The sequence below is a fragment of the Buteo buteo genome, chromosome Z (genome assembly GCF_964188355.1).
Source record: "Buteo buteo chromosome Z, bButBut1.hap1.1, whole genome shotgun sequence".
In the NCBI taxonomy this organism is placed as follows: domain Eukaryota; kingdom Metazoa; phylum Chordata; class Aves; order Accipitriformes; family Accipitridae; genus Buteo; species Buteo buteo.
In genome coordinates, this window is record NC_134204.1 from 38,646,445 (window position 1) to 38,664,489 (window position 18,045).

The window sequence follows — 18,045 nt, forward strand, 5'->3', positions numbered from 1 at the left end:
GTGAGGTGAAATCCCATGAAAGCCAGCCTGCAATCTAGTGAAGATGGAGAGATGATGTTGATATGGCAGAGGATACCAGTCAAAGAGAAGAAAGACCAACAGCAGCACTGATGAATGGAATAACTGCTTGATGGGACTGGACGAAAACAGAAGAAAATGCAGATGCCCACTGATGTTTTTCCCTGTCCTGCTCCAAAGCCCATCTGTTCCAGGGACACCAAAGACTGCAGTTAATGGACAGTTTAGGGAAGAGTGTTATTTTTATAATGCACATCATTATCTCCATCTCACTTTCTCTGTGAGAGGAAAACTGGAGCATCAGTGTGGGCAGCTACTTAACACACAACACTAAACTTGGACAGAAGAAAATTACCTTTCTTAATTTTGCTTTCTTCTGGTTTACACTGTAACTGGGAGGTTTCCTACACCACCACTAATAAGCCATTCCATACAAGTTTTAGCTCAACATAGAGAAGAGATGATAACATCAAAATAAGATTTAACAAGATCTCATTCTAATAATGTACCTAAGAAAGATTTATGAAAACAATGCAAGACTAAATCATATCAGAGCATACAAATATCACATGACTACCATGCTGGTAAACAACTACTACCACAGAGCAAAAGAACAAATGTACATAAGCTATCTTTTACTTTCATTGTTGTTATGGACAGATGTGTAAGACAGCTTCCCCCTCCCTAAGACTCTTCTCGCCAGTCCACCCCAAAGAAAGATTTTTCTCCTTCTCTCATATGTGCCAATAAAGCATTACACATACAAGCATTCAAATTGATCTGCTGGTAGTGGTATCTTACCTCTAGTTCACCAAACACCCACTTTGCTAGCCTGCAGCTGTTGAGCTTGTATTTAAAACCTTTGTCTACCACTTGCTTCAAATAAAAGACAGCTTCCTGAGAAAGGGCAAAAGAAAACTTATTTTTCCCCCAAAAAAACGTGGGTGGAAAAAATCCATTGGTATTGACATTATTGTGTAGGAATGATCCTACCTGCTTGATTAACCTGAAGTGACCAATCTGCATAATATCTGATCTGCAGGCACCTTCTAATAGCATTCCAATTTGCTACTCAAGACAATCGAGTGCTATGGAAAGAAAAGCTACCATGTATTTAATTTATGTAGTTCCATGCACTGCTGAACAAAGGAAGGGATCAGGGAACAACAACTGTGTACTACCTATTATCTTTATATAATCGGGAACCCTTTTCCACTATCCCTTTTCCAGCAGTTTGGGAAAAATTATGAAATTGTAATACCTGTACGTAAACCTACTAACAACTGATTCAGAAGTCTCCTTACAAAAAATTGACCTGTCAAAGACAACACCTACCTACCAACATGTTTGGCAGCCTGGGGTACCCATGTACACAACGAGAACCACCCACTCTCAAAACACAAAACTTTGCTTTTCAGATTCCAGTACAGAAAGCATGAAGAACAGCCTCGAGATGTTCCACGGAAGCTGGTCTTATTGCCTATTTCTACAAATGCAGATCTTGCCACCCCTGATGCATAGGAGTCAGAGATCTACCACCCCACATAGATACTTACGCAGTTAGAAACTGCACAAGCTGTCACAGTTGCTCCAGATCAACACAATCTCCTTATTAAAGCACATTAGAGCTTCTGCAGGGCAATGAACCACTACCAAAACTGTTGTCTGTCTCCTCCTTTTTCACTTTCCTGAATGAAAGGAGGCCATCAAGAAAGCTGGAATAATCTTGCTTCAAACAGACCACACCAAGCTACCTGTTGTAGTTTCATTTACTGAGCTGGTAATCTAAGAACACCTCCATACAGCAGACTCAGAACAGGTTGGTGAGCTTCCCCACAATGTGCTACAGAAAAATTCAAACAGTACTTTCAGTAGGAGCTATGAGAAATGTTAGAATTCCAGGAAAAATTAACCATTACTACATCATTTCTGCAGCCCTGCAGATGAATTATACTCATCGTGCATCAATAGCAGACAGACTTCTTTGTGTGGTCCTGGGCTGCCACAGCCCATGTCATTTCACAGTGAAGAACAAGTTCATTCACCACTGAAAGCAATAAAAGTAACAATGAAAAGCCAGTTATCCTGAACAACTATTATTCATATCCAAACCAAAAAACTCACAAGGGAATAGAAAACCTTTTAGAAGTCTTTTAAGCTATTTGCTTGAAAGTTAAGTAATACATAGTTTAAGAAAATTCTATTACTTAATTATGAAAAGCACAAGATTAAAGATAATCCCTTCCCTAGAGCAGCATTATACCTAAGGTTGGCTCTGGGTAGAAGCCAACTATTCCAGCTGACACAGAAGAAACACAAGGCACAAGGGAGAATAGAGAAAAGAGAGAAATCCCCATGATTTCATCTTCATTACATGGATTAGGAACATAAGTTTTAGAACTGGCATTATGCAGGCATCTCAAGTGACTGAAAAGACATTTCTCAACTGTTAAACAGTAAAACCACAAACATTTGAAAAACAACTCAAACAACAAAGCAGTGGGTTTTGGCAAAACCTGAATTTTTACCTTGATTTTTTTTTCTAAAAATTGTATCCCCTCTCAGAATGATTCTTTCTCCTCTTGACTCATTAATAGATCAACTGTCTTCAAGGCAAGAGTTGCCTCGCTACAGAAGCGGAGCTGCTGTATCTCCAAACTAATTTTACAGAACATAGACAAAAAGCAACACGAGTGTTGCTAAAAAGAATCATTACTACTCTAAAAGTGACCTATTCCTTGCATCCTCTAAATCTGAAACATCAAACTGTGTCATTAATAGCCATGTGCCTTTGTAATAATGTTATTAATTTTACTATTTTTATTCATAGTGGTAACTGCTCTCTAAGGGGCATCCATAAGGCTTTCCTTTCATGAAAAACTCAACTATTAAATGTTGTCTGTGTACTCCTGGATTAAACAACTAACTTTGAGTCTCATTCCAAAAAGGTGGGAGTATTACACAATACAAACATTTTTATTTGTATATTTGCAGATATGGGAGAGAGGACTATATTAAATCACTGTCTTGACATGTACTGAAAATATTTTTACTACTTTTTCCTGCAAGAATCAAAATTAAGCTATTCATAATTCATATTCAGACAAGCGACATCTGAGCAAGTCTATGTTTCCAGAGGCAAAATTCCACTTAACTGTTAGGTAGCTGCCATTCAGCATCTTCAAATTAATTTATTTCTAGTTGGCTCAATAAGCAGATTAGGTGTAATTTTCTATTTTTTCTTGAAATTGAAAAACATGCAAGCCAAAAAAGCAATAGAACCAGCACTACTGGCAACACAAAATACATCAATGGAGTCAGATCCTGGTTATAAATGGTTTTAGTGGGGTTCAACATTCAAAATCTACTTCAAATTTGAAGATTATTTTGACTATAATTTCCCTGTCAGCATCATTCCTCTTCCCACATCCACATGCAGGAATCAGTGTGCCACCTCTTTTCCCTCAGGCTCTTTCATGTTTAGAGGCTGAAACTAGTCAGAAAAAGCAACTGGCAAATCTAGGAAGGAATGATCATGTAAGGATCAATGCTTACTTGTGTTTACTTGATGAAAACTTCAATCCTACTGTACCTACTCATGCACAGTTTTGTGCTGTGTCTAGAGGATGAGCTCTGTAGGAGACTACAGGTATATAGTTCTGTCACCACCACTAGCTTGATAACTCGCTTGGTAAGAAATGGATTAAATAAAAGTCATCGTCTGTACACAGGGTGTCCTTGGGGATTTCAAGCAACAGGCTGAATTATGGTATACGCTGCTAATTCACGAGTCATATCTGTATACATGTTAGCTTCACATCATTAGGTACTACACTGAGTAAATGGTGCAAAAAATTCTCAGTGGCATCGTTTCCACAGCAAACTTTTCTAAAATAAATGTCATTTACAATACATATGCAAAGAGATGGAACATAAAAAATTACACTGAATGGTTCAATTGAATTTGCCCAGCATACTCTTGGAAATATTTCATTTCCTCTGTAAACATTTCTTTTTACATTTATGAGAACAAGGTCAACTGAAAGTAGGTAAATGGTAGAAACAGACTTGAGTGCAACTAAATCTTTTCAGGGGGTGGGGGGGAGTTCAGTGTAGAAAATAAGTTTCTGAAGGTGGAAAACTTTGACAAAGAACTTTGCAAATTGGATATGGCCTTTAAGATTGAACCAAACATTCCTATTTACCTTCCTGACTACACAAACACAATCTCTGAAGCCAAATCAAATCCTTCTTCTTGTAAGGGCCAAAAAAGTAATTCTCAGTTTGGAAGAGAAATTAGCAACTTGGTGACCTCCTACTAATAATGACTGACAGCACATTCATGCTTCAATTCTGGTGATAGCAAAAAAAATGCTAAGATAGAAATATTCCACAGAGTTAATCTACATGACTGGCACCATCCTAAACATCCTATTTGCCTTAACTAAAGTGGCCACAGCAGCACTGCAAAGCTGTGCTACAGTTGTGTTCTCACTTGTTTAATTACTCAGGATATCTGAATGTTACTCTTACACTCTCCCAGTGAACTGCAGGATAACCAGTCAGACCTTTGGGCATATGAAAGATGGAATGCATATGGGGAAGGGTAACAATGAGAATGCACCAGCAGACTGCTAGCACTTCATTTTAAAACAATAACAAAAAAAGGGGTTCTCAGCATGAAAGACAAAAGAATATTGACTGTAGCAAATATCCCTGACTAGTTCGCATCTGGGATGTGACAAGATGTATGTGTGAGGGAAAAGGGGAGTTGTGAGGATCCAAGTGATAATTCAAGAAATCTGCAGCAAGCAACGAACACATAGACAAGTCTATACTGAATATGGGAGCATGCAGGTGCCAGATGAGCCTGCACCTTTCCCTTCAGAAGGGCATACTATTTGTAAAATACATATGTTTATGCAGATGAGAAAAAAAGAATCATGTTTAGTGGTTTATGTCAGTGGAATGACACATCCCATGACTTTTGCTTGGAGAAAAACTAATGAGAACCGAGTTTCAAGGTGCACAGAACTCAAGTGATTTACACCATTATTTAAAAAGCATGTAAGCAAGACTCCTCCAGCTTAGAGTCTTTTCTTAAAGCTATCGCTCAGCATTTTACATTACCATGGTACCTCAATCGTTTTGAAGGACTTGAACTTCATTCTGCCTGACTTGTTGCCTGTCAAGGAAATCCATTGACTTGTTACTTTTACTTTTTTTGAAGACAGCCATAAACTAGACATATTAATTGTTTTGTCTTACAGGTAAGTGCAAAACCCATCTCATGCTTACTTATCCTGTAAATGCTTTTCTCAGTCTAAAGCATGGAAGTTGTAACTGAGTTAATGTTTTGTGAATTCATTCAGTTGTCTATTCTACTCATACCTGGAAGCAAGAGCCAGCTTTCTAGGGCTTCTACAACAGTGACAAGAAAAGCCCGTGTACAGCATTTCATAAAAGTGTAACAGGTCTTTCAATGCTGGGAGATGTAAGCCCTTCACAAAGACTTTTTTAGTAACAAGACAGACAGAATGCTATTACACCTTCTCTGCCAAGTTGATCAGACAAACTACTAGGTCAGAAACCCTACACAGGGAAGAATGAAACACCAATAGCATCAAAAAAAGGGACCCATTTCTTGGAAAGAAATTGGAAAAATGGAGAAAAAAAAAGAAAAAAAGGCAAGCAGTTTGTAGACTCCAGAAGACAAAAGGCAACAATGCAAAGCATTTTAAGAATGACCATACTGATATATTCAGGGAAGGAATTTGATCAAAATACCCCACATTTCATTGTTTACAATTAGGCAACATTTTTGCTTTTGGTAACTTAAGAAACCAAAATTAGAAGGCACAGAAAATGAGCAATAAGAAGAACATTTCCTATTTTTACCTTTTTAACCACCCCCATCAGCCCCCAAAGTCCCTGCTGGCATAATTTAGATTTATTACACTTGTGGGTAAAACTTGTCCATTGACAACTGACCTGATATGATTAATATTAAAGCAGTAGCTCATGAAGTTTCCCAGAATACAATCTTGATCTTTTATTTGCAAACACACTAAAGAGCCAACACATTGTCCAGACATGGATACCCTCTTGCACCTAACAAATGCAAACACAAAACACAGCTCAGGCTTCTATTTCAATGCAACTATAGTTGTAACAGTTATTTTCTCCAGGAGGATAACAAGGTCTTTCAGACTATACCCACTACTTATTTTTGCTTTGTTTCCAAAGATCCTCTTCAGTAGACTGAATATTCTCACACTAGCTGCCTCCTCTTTCCACCCCAGAACCTACTACTGTCTAATTGTGCCAAATAGGGCTACCCATTTTTGTTACGACTGTTCAAAAATACGAAGATAAGCATTGGCATTTATATTAGTAGACCCACAATATGAAGGCTTGCTTAACATGTCTATCAGTGACCTGGAGGAAGAGACAGAACACACTCTTATTCATGAGGTTTGCGCATGACAACCAACTGAGGAAGGGAAGCAGTCAGCACTCAAGAGCAGGGCTGCCACCAGGAGGGACCCAGACAGTCTGGAGGAAAGGGTTAACAACAGCCCCATGGAATACAATCAGGAAAAAATGCCAAATGCCAAGCCGTGTCCCAGTAAGGCAGAGCCCTGCAGCCATGAGGCTAGGGGCTGGGAAACAGCCCTGTGGGGTTGGCCCTGGAAGACAGCAAGCTGAGCCAGGGCCACCTGTGTGCCTGGGCAGCAACAAGGGCCAGCAGTGCCTACAGCCTTGTGAGCAGGTCACAGCCCTGAGAGCCAGGAGAGAGCAGGGACTGTACCCTCTGCTGGGTGCTGGTCAGACCCTGTCTGGATACTGCCTCTGGTTTGGGTTCCCAACACAGAAACACCACCAACAAAATGGGAGGTGAGAGGAGGCCACTGAGACAGTGGGGCTGGAGCCCTTGCCATGTGAGGACGGACAGCTTTGGGGGCACCCAACAGCATGCCTGGCCCCAATGGGAGGGAATGGAGGAGACGCAGTCAGGCTCTTCACAGTGGCATGTGACAGGAGGGCAACAGGCAGCAGCACAAGCTGACAAATGAGAGGCTCAGGCTGGAGATAAGGAGAAGCCTTTTCCCCATGAAGACAGCCCAGCGAGGTTAGGCCACCTTCAGCCAGGGGAGGTTTCACACTCAAGCAAGGAGGGGTGAAGTCCTGAGCAGCCTGGTCTGACCCCATGACTGAGCCACAAACAGTCCCTGCCAGCATGAATGATTCTGCCATCATGTGAAACACAGCAGAACAGTTTCCAGTAATCAACAAAGTGTAAATGTAAAGGCTTGGCCCTCTCCTTCCTCCAAATGGACAACATTGCTTTGGGCTTTTTCATATCAATTATTTCTACCAACACGTAAAGAAATCTTGGTAAATTTTGTGGTTCAGACTGTGTAACATATAATATATAAATTTAAGTAGGTTTATTTATACTTAGAGTTTCTGACTTGTTCTACCTTATAACTAGAACCATTTCTCTTTAAGTGAGAGACATTTATTTACTTATTACTTCCTCCCATCACAGTAGCCCTCCTGTACTTCATCTCCGGAAAATCAAGCAAGCAACACTTCATGTGAAAGGTCCAAGTTCTGCTTTTGCAGAAGTAAACATGAATTGCTTGGTTGTGAAGACAGATAGCTAATCATGTAGGCACATGCTCCTTTGCTCACCCATTCCACTTAAAGACAACAAGCACTGAGCTCTTATATGAAGTTAATCACAAAAACACTTCACTTTGTTTCACTGTCAGGTCAATTTTTATTATACTAATCATGCACCAGCAATAAGCAGCAACATCTTTATTGTGATGGCTTTTGACATGGGTGCAGGACTCACCCCTCCTGCCTTTAGCAGCTTTCTTCTGAATTCCTCTGTCGGGTTGTTGAATGTGAGCTTTTCACAGCGGAGGTGATTTACAGGTGGGTGGCCTTCAAGGTGCAGGAATAAGTCATAGTCAAATCGAACTTTCTTAGGTTCTTCCTGAGGGTTGAAAATAACCAGATAGAAACATCTAGCACCAAAACTAACTAAGTTGAAAACAAGGGCTACATAAAGACTGTCAATTAAAAAGAAAATTATGTCATTTTTAACCATTCCCTGTGTTCTCGGATACATGATGGAATTTACAAAGCATCAGCCGAGCTACAGTAAATCAGAGAAGCTCCTATTAGCCCATGAAAACACATGGTAAAATGCATGAACCCCATGAACTTCAAGCTGTCCTGACAAGGCTTAATTGAAAGTGTTATGTCATGTTTGGCACAGGCTACAGACATACACATAGACAAGTATCATGATTCAGCTGACACAAGGTAACTCAGTCATCAACACAATCACACTTCTGAGCTCTAGATAGTACTGAAGACACTGCAGTAAGTTTTGAATGCAAATTCCTCCACTGAAGCCAAACACTACTGTTTTCTTCACAAAGTTGTAGAAAGGGGTAAGAATGAAACCACTGCAGCCAACTATATTTATCTCCTATGTATGGAGTCTGCTCATTTATTAATGAAACTTCATTGCCTTGAACAAGTGTGGCCAGCTAGATTTCAAGTGTTCTACCACAGCTTCCAAGTTATTAAAATTCTCTGCCAGTGCAGTGAAAAAATGAAACTGAATGTTCCCTGTACCAATATGGAGAGAGAAAAAACAGGAAAGGCACATTTATCTTGGAAGCATTTTTTCAAGGACTTTGTCTCAATAGCTAACAACTACAGCCTGCTGCTGCTGAATTTGGGAGGGAGGTTTGTTTGTCATTTCCCTAATTCTTTAAATCTTAGAATATTTTCCATCGGGGTGAAATGCCTATTAGATTTTCTAGCAATTTCTACCTGAGAAAGCCTCAGCTGAAAAAGGACACTAGTGGCATTGAATAGACAGACTTCAATTTATAACACCAGAGAAAAGATACTAATTATAATTTGTGTTATATATTTACACAGTCCCTTCTAGAAACTGTATATGTTAGGTACTATTTTAAGGCAGTATTAAGTAGCCCTTTCTCCAAAGGTCCTGATGTGCAACAGAAGGCACCAAACCAATGTCAGACTTAAGACAGAACACAAGTAAAAGGCCACATTCAGGAAAAGCTTTAGTAAAAAGGGAACCATGAGGGAAGAAGAGGAAGAGATACAGCAAAATCTTAGCACATATCCAACACTGCATGTAATCAAAATGTGTGCTCTGTTCAGTGACAGATGCTTAAATAAATCACATTAAAAAAATGTTTAATTTTGATTTAGGATTCCAAAGATGTGAAAAACAGAAAGCATAGAAATGTCAGTTATTCTAAAAGTTAAATCAGAGGTTTCAAACACAGCCAAGGGACATCCTTATTGTCCCACCTCTAGACTTGGAGCAGAGACAACAGAAGGGGACCTGAAATAAAAGGCCTGCAGTAGTCTGTTTCCAAGGACAGAATAGAGTAGTCCCCTTAGATGAACTATTTCCTTGACTGACCATTTTCAAAGGTAACCACGGATGAAGATATTTCTTATTGATAGAAATATTAGCACATGCTTTCTTGTGGAAAAAAATATAAGTGTTTTACTCCCCGGTCTGCTTAGAAAACTGTGATGTTGCTACAGGCTAACAGCTGGTACCAGCAACTTTGCCATAAAAGCAAAGTTATAAGAAGTTATAAATGGGAGTCTGAAAAGAATTCTGTGGAAAGTTAGATGAACATAACCAGTGATTTCAAACCAGACTTTTACTACACAAAGGACTTCCCGTACCACTGCCATTATTTCAAATCGGTGTGACAGTAAAGGCAGAATATACTGCAGTTTATGAGCCTTATCCTAAATGGACCGCATTTTCCAGAGTAAAAGTCTTTTGACCTAAAAGCATTTTTTCAAAGACTTAGTCTCAAAGGCTAACAACTATAGCCTGCTGCTGCTGAATTTGGGAGGGGGGTGTTAGTCTATCATTTCCTTAATTCTTTAAAGCTTGGAATATTTTCTGCTGGGGTGAAATGCCTGTTAGATTTTCCACCAATTTCTGCTTAGTCCTGGGAACAGGTGCTCTTTAATTCTCCATGGTCCAGGTGGCTTCCTGTACCCATGCCTCCTCTATTCATTAGGGTACTTTCTGAACCAGAAATTGAAAAGTTGTCTACCTTGAATAAGTGATGATGGTCTGTCTCCTCTTCCTCCTTCTGTCTATCTCCTCTTTTTCTGTACTGGAATACCTGTGAAGTGACTTAGGGGAGGAAGAGTAGCTGAGCCAGGAGAAAGCAGTAATTTGCCTCATGAATGCCAGCTCAATTTTTGTGCCACTTATCCTTTGTATTGTACTGACCCCAGGGAAGGGCATGCTGCTGCAGCTGTGTGAAGAGCTAGCTGACTCACAGTCCAACTGCTGCTTGTTGTATTCCATGACACCAAAATAGGGGTGAGGGATGTTTGCAAACTTCCTAATTCCACATGCTGCTTGAGGGTGAGGTGAGTTGTAATCACTGCTGCCCTCTTGATCTCAAGTCTAAGCCACAACTCCTGCTGGAGAACTCCTGAGATTTGCAGGTCTCCACAGTCAAAGGCAGCCAAAAGTCTGAGTGGAAAATAAAAAAACAAATGTCGGGCAGGAAGCTTTCTGTAGAGATGCTTCAATGATTGTCTCACTCTTTTGACTTTGCCCAGTTTTGGGATGAGCTCTTAACAGAGTTACAGAGAATGGGCTGCTTTTCATTAGATTTCCTGAATGAATCAAAACCACTTCCCTAAGGGAGACAGAGCTAAAAAGCATACCAAAAAAAGCCAGTCAACTCACTGCAGCAGCTCTGTTTCCTTTTCCAACAGCAAACAGGGTAGACTAAACACTGCTCTTCACAGATTGATACAGGGAACATTTCAGAATTACCTGTTCGAAACCTACAACTTAGAAAGTGCCTGAGCAGAATTATCCACACCTCACACCTTGACAGAGCTTTCTGTGAAAGACAAAAGAGTACTGGAATATCTACCTGAAAGCATACACAGCTAACAAAGTTGTACTCTAACACAAATTTTAAGTGACCAGTGTACCACCAAAAGTCTTTTACTAAGCATTTCTATTTTCTTTTGGTTTTAGTTTTTCACCAAGCATTCAACACATTGAAGATGTAACACTGACTTGATTAAAATAATTATGTTAAACTACATCTTGGTATAAAAACTAAACACACAGGTATCTTAGAAGTGCATACAAAGTATAATAATAGCTTCACGGAGGCACATGACATACAAAAGGAACCTAAAATATTGCAGTTAAGGTACTGTATATTAAACCTTGCAAGCATTTTGCTCTTTAATTCCACACCCAAATCCAATTCTTTTTATCTGAATGACTTACTAGTAATATAGACCCTGTTACGTACATTAAAGGAAATCTCTGTATTTGCTATGTAAGAGACCCACAGTAAGTGCAGCATTTACTTAGATTCAGAGTTTGAGATACCACAATAATGCAAGCTTTGTAGAACACCACTGGGTTTGTTTTCAAACTGTGCTCCCTCGTATTGTTGAGTCAAGCAGAATCAATGTTCACAGGCAGTCTAAAAGAATTTTTTTTTAAACTGAGGATGCAGGATTCAAAAAAAAAAAGACTGTTTTGAAAGATCAAAAACTGAACAAATTAAAAATATTGGCCATACTAACACAGAACAATGAGTTTGTTATGAAATAAACATAAGATTGGTTCCTTTCTTAAAGTGGCTCTTGAACTTCCTTAAGCATTATTTAAAGTCTGTCCACTTCTGAGTAGGGCTAGTAATTCTCCCGAATAGTTACATTCAACTTCTTAATTTTATTAGGTAATCCTAATTTCAGAGAGTTATGTAGTAAACACAATTATGCATTTCTAAAAGTTACAGTGACTTTGAGTTGAGGAACAGCACTGACAAAGATAGCTTTAAACCTTATTTTTAACTGAGTTTACAAATTAAACTGTAAATCTTTAAAAAAACTGACTTCCACATGATTTTTTTTTACGGAGAAGTATGTGATTCCATACCTTGTTTTTGAAGTAAACCTCAATTGGTAAAATGAAACCAGCATACCCGGATTCTTCAACTTTGTAGGGTGGATCCTTGCACACTGAAGCAAAGAAAAAAACATGTATTTAAGACAAAAAAGGACTATTTTAAATGCACAAGCAAGACATATGCACAAATAATCTGTGGCAATAGCTCCATGGCAGCACCATTCATTACAAAACTGCACACACACAGTAGGACATATCTGTGCACAACTCAACGTGAATTTTGCAAGCAAATCATTCCTGCCCATATATAACATATAGTTTAAGGAAAGCAAATTTATTTTTTTTTCCCTTTTTCAATCCTTTCAGACTGCTAAACAGAACCATCAGGGACTTCAACACCAGGTAGACCCACTGAATATCCACAAGGGCTACATAAGCACTGGAGCCAAGGATTGTTCTGGGCATGAAAAATATATAGGATTCCCCCCTGAAGAAGTTAAACTTGTAGAGGGCAGAAGAACTGGCAGAATTCATGTATTCATAACCTAATACTAATAAAATCCTAATTCCAATAAATGTAATTTAAAATAAATTAATTAAATTAGAACTAATGCTAATAAAATTGAAATCTGTATTACTGGGGGAAGAGGGAACACAACACAACATTCCAGTACATAGTGGAGATCCTCAGGAAGGTTAACTATTGTATTATGTTAAAACAGCATCCACATTTACCCTGCAGGATTCAGACTTCTTCAACATGACAGTGAGTATTACTAGCTCAAATATACAATCTCTTCCTTCAAGTTTTTGTTTTAATTCAAGAGCTTTTAGTTACATGAAATCCCCATAGTATTGAACATGAGCTCTCTGAAGAAAGTGGCACTAGCCTGTCAACTCCAGACAGTGACAAAAAGCAGGTTGTTACAGAACTTGGAACAGAAGCCACCTCTTTCTTCTCCTGTTTAGCTGTGTGACAACCTCATTACAGAATTCATACCCACATAACACATAGGCACAAAGGTAGGCTGAGCTTGAGAAACCATGCATCTTCTGCAGCTTCAGCTCAGATGCTGCCAAATCCTGCACTGATATGTATGACAACTCATATATGCACTACCATCTCCATGACATCACAGCACAGTGACAGTTTCTCTACTGTAGACTGATAGAATGATGCAATTCATACACAAAGAGTTGACTTCTTCAGAAACATTTACTCAAGCCCTATCAACCTTGCTGACTGAAAAGAAAATTCAAACTCCCAGATGGATCATCATTTGCAAAGATGTACGCTCTTTTTGGAATTGCCTGGTACCTGTTCACTGCACTGTATCAGGTGCAACTTAAACTATACTTCACAAAAAGTGTGTCTTGCAATCAACTATACTGGGCTTGAACACCAAAATTATTCTTTTTAGCGAGCACCACAGATGGGCACTTACCACCCTTTAGCATCCTGAAAACATGACAAGGCCCATTAGACACATCCAGGAATATAACCACTGCTACATTCTCAATATACAGTCACTTCGTCAGCTTTCTGAGGACATGCAAATGTGGTTAACACCCAAACAGATGAACACAGTAGAATTTTCTCCTACGACCTTGCTATTCTCCTCCTGCTCTACTAGCACCAAACCCACACAGGGACTTCAAGGATGAGGAAGATTCCAAGTCCTTGCTCACGTGCTGCAGCTGGCTATCCCTACCCAGTTCACTTTGTGCAAACAATGGAAAGGGAAAAAGATTACAAAACCGGAGCAAGAATAATCTCTTTTCCAGACTCTTCTGCAACACTGTCCTCTTGCAGCTACAGAATTTAGTTTGCTTTTATTGGCAGGAAAAAGGAGGACCTATAGTTTATAAAGTGGGATTTGAAAGATTTTGAAGAAAAGTGTTACGATGATAGGTCATATGTGAGAGGTGGTTTCAGACATACAAAGCTTTTAAGTTGGAAACTAAGTGTTTTGTGCTAGAATGTCCCAGAAGTAATTTCACCTTATAGTGACATGTCTTCCCTGAAGAGAGCTTACCAGTATTTGAAAAATGTAAATGTAATAGTCCTAGTTAAGCACAGTGACAGGTTACAGTAATACATACTGACCACTTCTTCAGTCAATGAAAAAAGGAGCCTTCCTGCTCCTTCTCTGCCTTCAGAAGACAACTTGAGGAGAAAGCCTTCCCAGTGTTATTTCAATGGCTATGCAGGGTTCAGAAGACTGAAATCCACTTATATAAAAACATGGAAAGATTATACAGCAGATATTTATCCAGATGGAAACATAGAAACTCTAGAAACTGTAATAATACATTAACTGTTAAAAGAGATTTCAGGCTCCATTTTGTGACAAGTCACAAATCACCTTTCTTCCCCCCCTAATAAGTATCATGTCAACTTCTTCCTGACTACTTAATTGGTACAGAAAACACTGTCAGCATAAATATTTTTCATTCTCTCCCTTAAATCTCTCTTCTTTGATTTACACAGCTGTTAGCCATGCTGAATAGTACCTTGTCAGAATTTCACATTACAGCTTTGAAAACAAAGTCTGTTACACTTGCAAGCTTTGTTGAAACTTGGGTGACGCATTACAAAACAATCACAAGGAAAGTACTTTGGGTGCCTTCCCAAACTGAAAGATGGGGTTTTAATAAAAAAAAAATTCTACAATCTTGTGAATTAAATCTTGGGGGGGGGGGCTGGGGTGAAGCAAGCAACTGAGCAAAGCTCCATGCTATTTCATATGTGTAGGCTGCACCTAAAATGTAAGCTATTACATTTTTCTCACCTTTCTTGTGGAAGCTACTACATGTACTGGCAGAAACAACACCTCTGCGTGCTCTGAACCAGCACTCACTGGCATAAGTTCTGTTTGTTTTGTTGAACTGTCACAAGTAGTAACCAGGGCTGCAATGACATTTGTGTTTTAGCCAAACCAATAGGCAACCATCTTAGCAAGGTCTGTTGAGTGGAGAAGAGAGAAGTGGCAAGAGTTAGGTGAACCACAGAAAAAGTAAAGAGAAAAAAGTAACAGGAGAGGGAAAAAAAAACTTGAGTGGAGAAGAAAAAGAGAAACAAAAGCAAATTGCAAGTATAGACCAACAGAGCAAAAGCAACAAGAGAAACTAGGAAGGAGTGATTTTGAAGAAGGAAGCATCTGGAAACCCTACCACGCTTCTCAAAGCTTGTTACAAAAAGCAGCTACGCTAGACCAAGTAGATAGGCAGAAAACACTACCCTTCTACAGACAAACGAACAATTTCCTCCTCATCCAGAGAACAGTGACATTTCCCCAATGACTTCTCTCCTCCGAAGTAGCATCTACAAATGCATTTCAAGCACCAGATAAACAAAGCCTCTTGCACTTTATCCCTAAGATTAATGCTTTTGGTCAAGTTTTTTTCCTATGGAAACAGCTTGCATGATCACAATGCATTTCCTTCCTCCTTCCGATATCTTTTGACTAGGTGGTCCAACTTCAAGACAATCTCTATGACAATTAAAGCCCTACAGATTCCTTAAGATCCAGTTAAAAATTAGTGCCTGCACTGAGAAGGCAGTTCCAGAGAACCTCTACACTGAGATGCAGGGAGATGCAGCCAGGAGTATGCAGAATTACAAACCAGTCATAACACAGTGTCTCTTCTCATGAGAAATGCAGGGCCAGGAAAAGAGAAGTAAAGAGAAAAGCAAAACTATGCAGATTTCTTTAGACCCACTGGCCACAGAATAAGCTGGGAGTTTTGTTGCCTGTGTAAAGCAAGATAAGGAATACATGATACTATACAGTTATCATCTCTTTGTCAGAAGGCAGGATCATTTCTCTTCTTCCAGAAACGAAAGCCTAAGATTAATCTCAGGTATTTGCAAATGCATTTGCTAAACACAGATAGAACAGCCCCCTAAAACAATTTTAGGTACAATTTTGAAATAAAAATAAGGAGTTTATGCAACACAATTACACAGTTGAAGTTCATCCCTTCTGTTCATCATGTTTCATTGTACTTTTGGGGTGAACATTGCTGTAACAAGTAGTAACATTGGTATTTTTTGAAGCCACAGAAGGGAACTTAGATCAAACTATTAGCAAAGGCTGTTCAAATATTGCACAGGAGCTTAAACTTACATGAAACTAAAAGACTACACAAGCTGTTAAATGAGCAAGGGAAGAAGGCAAAGTGTAGAAGCTAAAGAAAGAAGGCTCAGGTCCTAAGACAAGAAGTAGTTCTCATAGGTGGAATGCCATTCTTTCATAATGTGGGGGAAGCATACACATGTACACACACATGCAACTGCAGAGGTACTGACTTCCAGTACTGTACACACCTCAGGTGCTCCCCTACAGAATACTGTCACTTAAACTCCCTTGACAGAGGACTATTTAGGCACTCAGCTGCAATCCTAACTATATTACCAACACTCCACAAACAACAGGAATAGTCAGAAGCTCATTTTGACCAGCTTTCCCATACATGCAAGTGCAGTAATTTGCAGCTGATAAAAATTACTGAAATACTCCTCAAACAAAACATGGCTTCTAGAGACCAAATGCAAGATATCAATGTGCATCTTTAAATGCAAGCTCAGTAACTACATTATCATTACTAATACACAATTTTATTAACAAGGATTTCTTCTCCATAAGATCTCAGTAAGTTTTGGTAAAATTGCATATTATACTCATTTTACATATAAGAAAGAAATGCGAGTGCTCAATTCCTATTCAATGCACTCTACAACTAAATTCTTTTATAATGCCAGCATAATGAGTTACCCAAGATCACACACAACAAGCCAGGACAGGAATTTATGAGTTGAGGATTATCCATCCCCTATTTGTCAGGGAGATATGCCTTCTCTAAAGCTTATACAAATGGCTTAAATAATTTATCTCAAATGTTTTGCTTCTTTATTCCATAAGTGAAGCACTGCTTTTTCTACTGTTGTGTTCACGCATGCACTCCCATGTGTTGCATCAGACATTAACTGACACCTAAGGAACCAATGCACATCAAGCCATGATGACGCATTTTAGTGACAATGACCACACTGAGGCCTTTGGAGATAACAAAATTCTAGTAAGAGCTATCCTTTTTAAAAACTGTAACATGAGATACATCTGCCACTCCAACACTGTTAAACACTTCATTGTGAACAGATTTTTCCTTTATTAAAAATGCAGTCAGAATGAGCAAGGAAAGGCTCCTTTTAGGCAGATGCTGACACAACAACATCAGGATGATGCAGAATAAGGACTGTAACAACTCACATTTTGTGCACCCTGCAGGATACACCAACTGTGTCCTTAGAGGAAGTGAAGCATTCTGATAGATCTCTGGTTTAATCATAACTTCTCTATACTGGTATTTTATAGATTCTTGCCTATAATTACTCATATTGGTCACTCTTCAGCCAATTTTTCCCTCTATTCATTTCTGTTTTCATTAAACGAAGTTTCATAACAAAGGGGTGGCATTCACTTTCAGAGGAAGGCAGATTGTGGTACCAAATCCCTCCTGCAGTAAGAAGTCAGCTTTAAACATTCAGCTATGATTTCTGTAACAGCTCTGACTCTGCTACTCAGTAGCTCACCTTCCCAGCGGGTGGGCTCCAATACTTGGAGTCTATACAAAAAGAGCCAGGAAGAGAATGGGTCCATTATGCCCTACCTTCATATTAATAGCCATTAATACCAACAAATTGCTAGGCAGGTCCAAACAAAAGCTAGCAAAAATTACTAAGTTGACCATGGGTTAAACAGTGCCTCCTACACTAGGAATAAGGAGTTCCCATTTGCTTAACACTTTATGCTGAGAAGTATTTCATGAGACAGATACAGTCCCGAAGTGAAAGCACAGAGGGCACTAAGAGAGAACCAAGACTGAGCTTTCAGCACTGCATTTACAATCATACTAAGTTCCCTGTCCCACATAATGAATGCCCAGATTCCCACCACTTCTAACAGCTAGATAGGATAGCAAGATAAAGCTTATAACTCCTTAAATAAAGTGAACCCTAACTAATTTTTGGAGTGGCA

The 18,045-nt window shown here is 39.1% G+C and overlaps 1 protein-coding gene across 1 annotated transcript in view; it reads right to left on the reverse strand.

The window, feature by feature from the left end:
- MLLT3 (MLLT3 super elongation complex subunit) overlaps positions 1-18,045 on the reverse strand; it is a 145,337-nt gene that overhangs the window by 56,176 nt on the left and 71,116 nt on the right. The window contains exons 3-4 of the mRNA XM_075021761.1: positions 12,035-12,117; positions 7,883-8,026 (exon numbers count right to left, since the gene is read on the reverse strand). Of these exons, the coding sequence (XP_074877862.1) occupies positions 7,883-8,026; positions 12,035-12,117 (227 nt within the window). The remainder of the gene's footprint in view (positions 1-7,882; positions 8,027-12,034; positions 12,118-18,045) is intronic.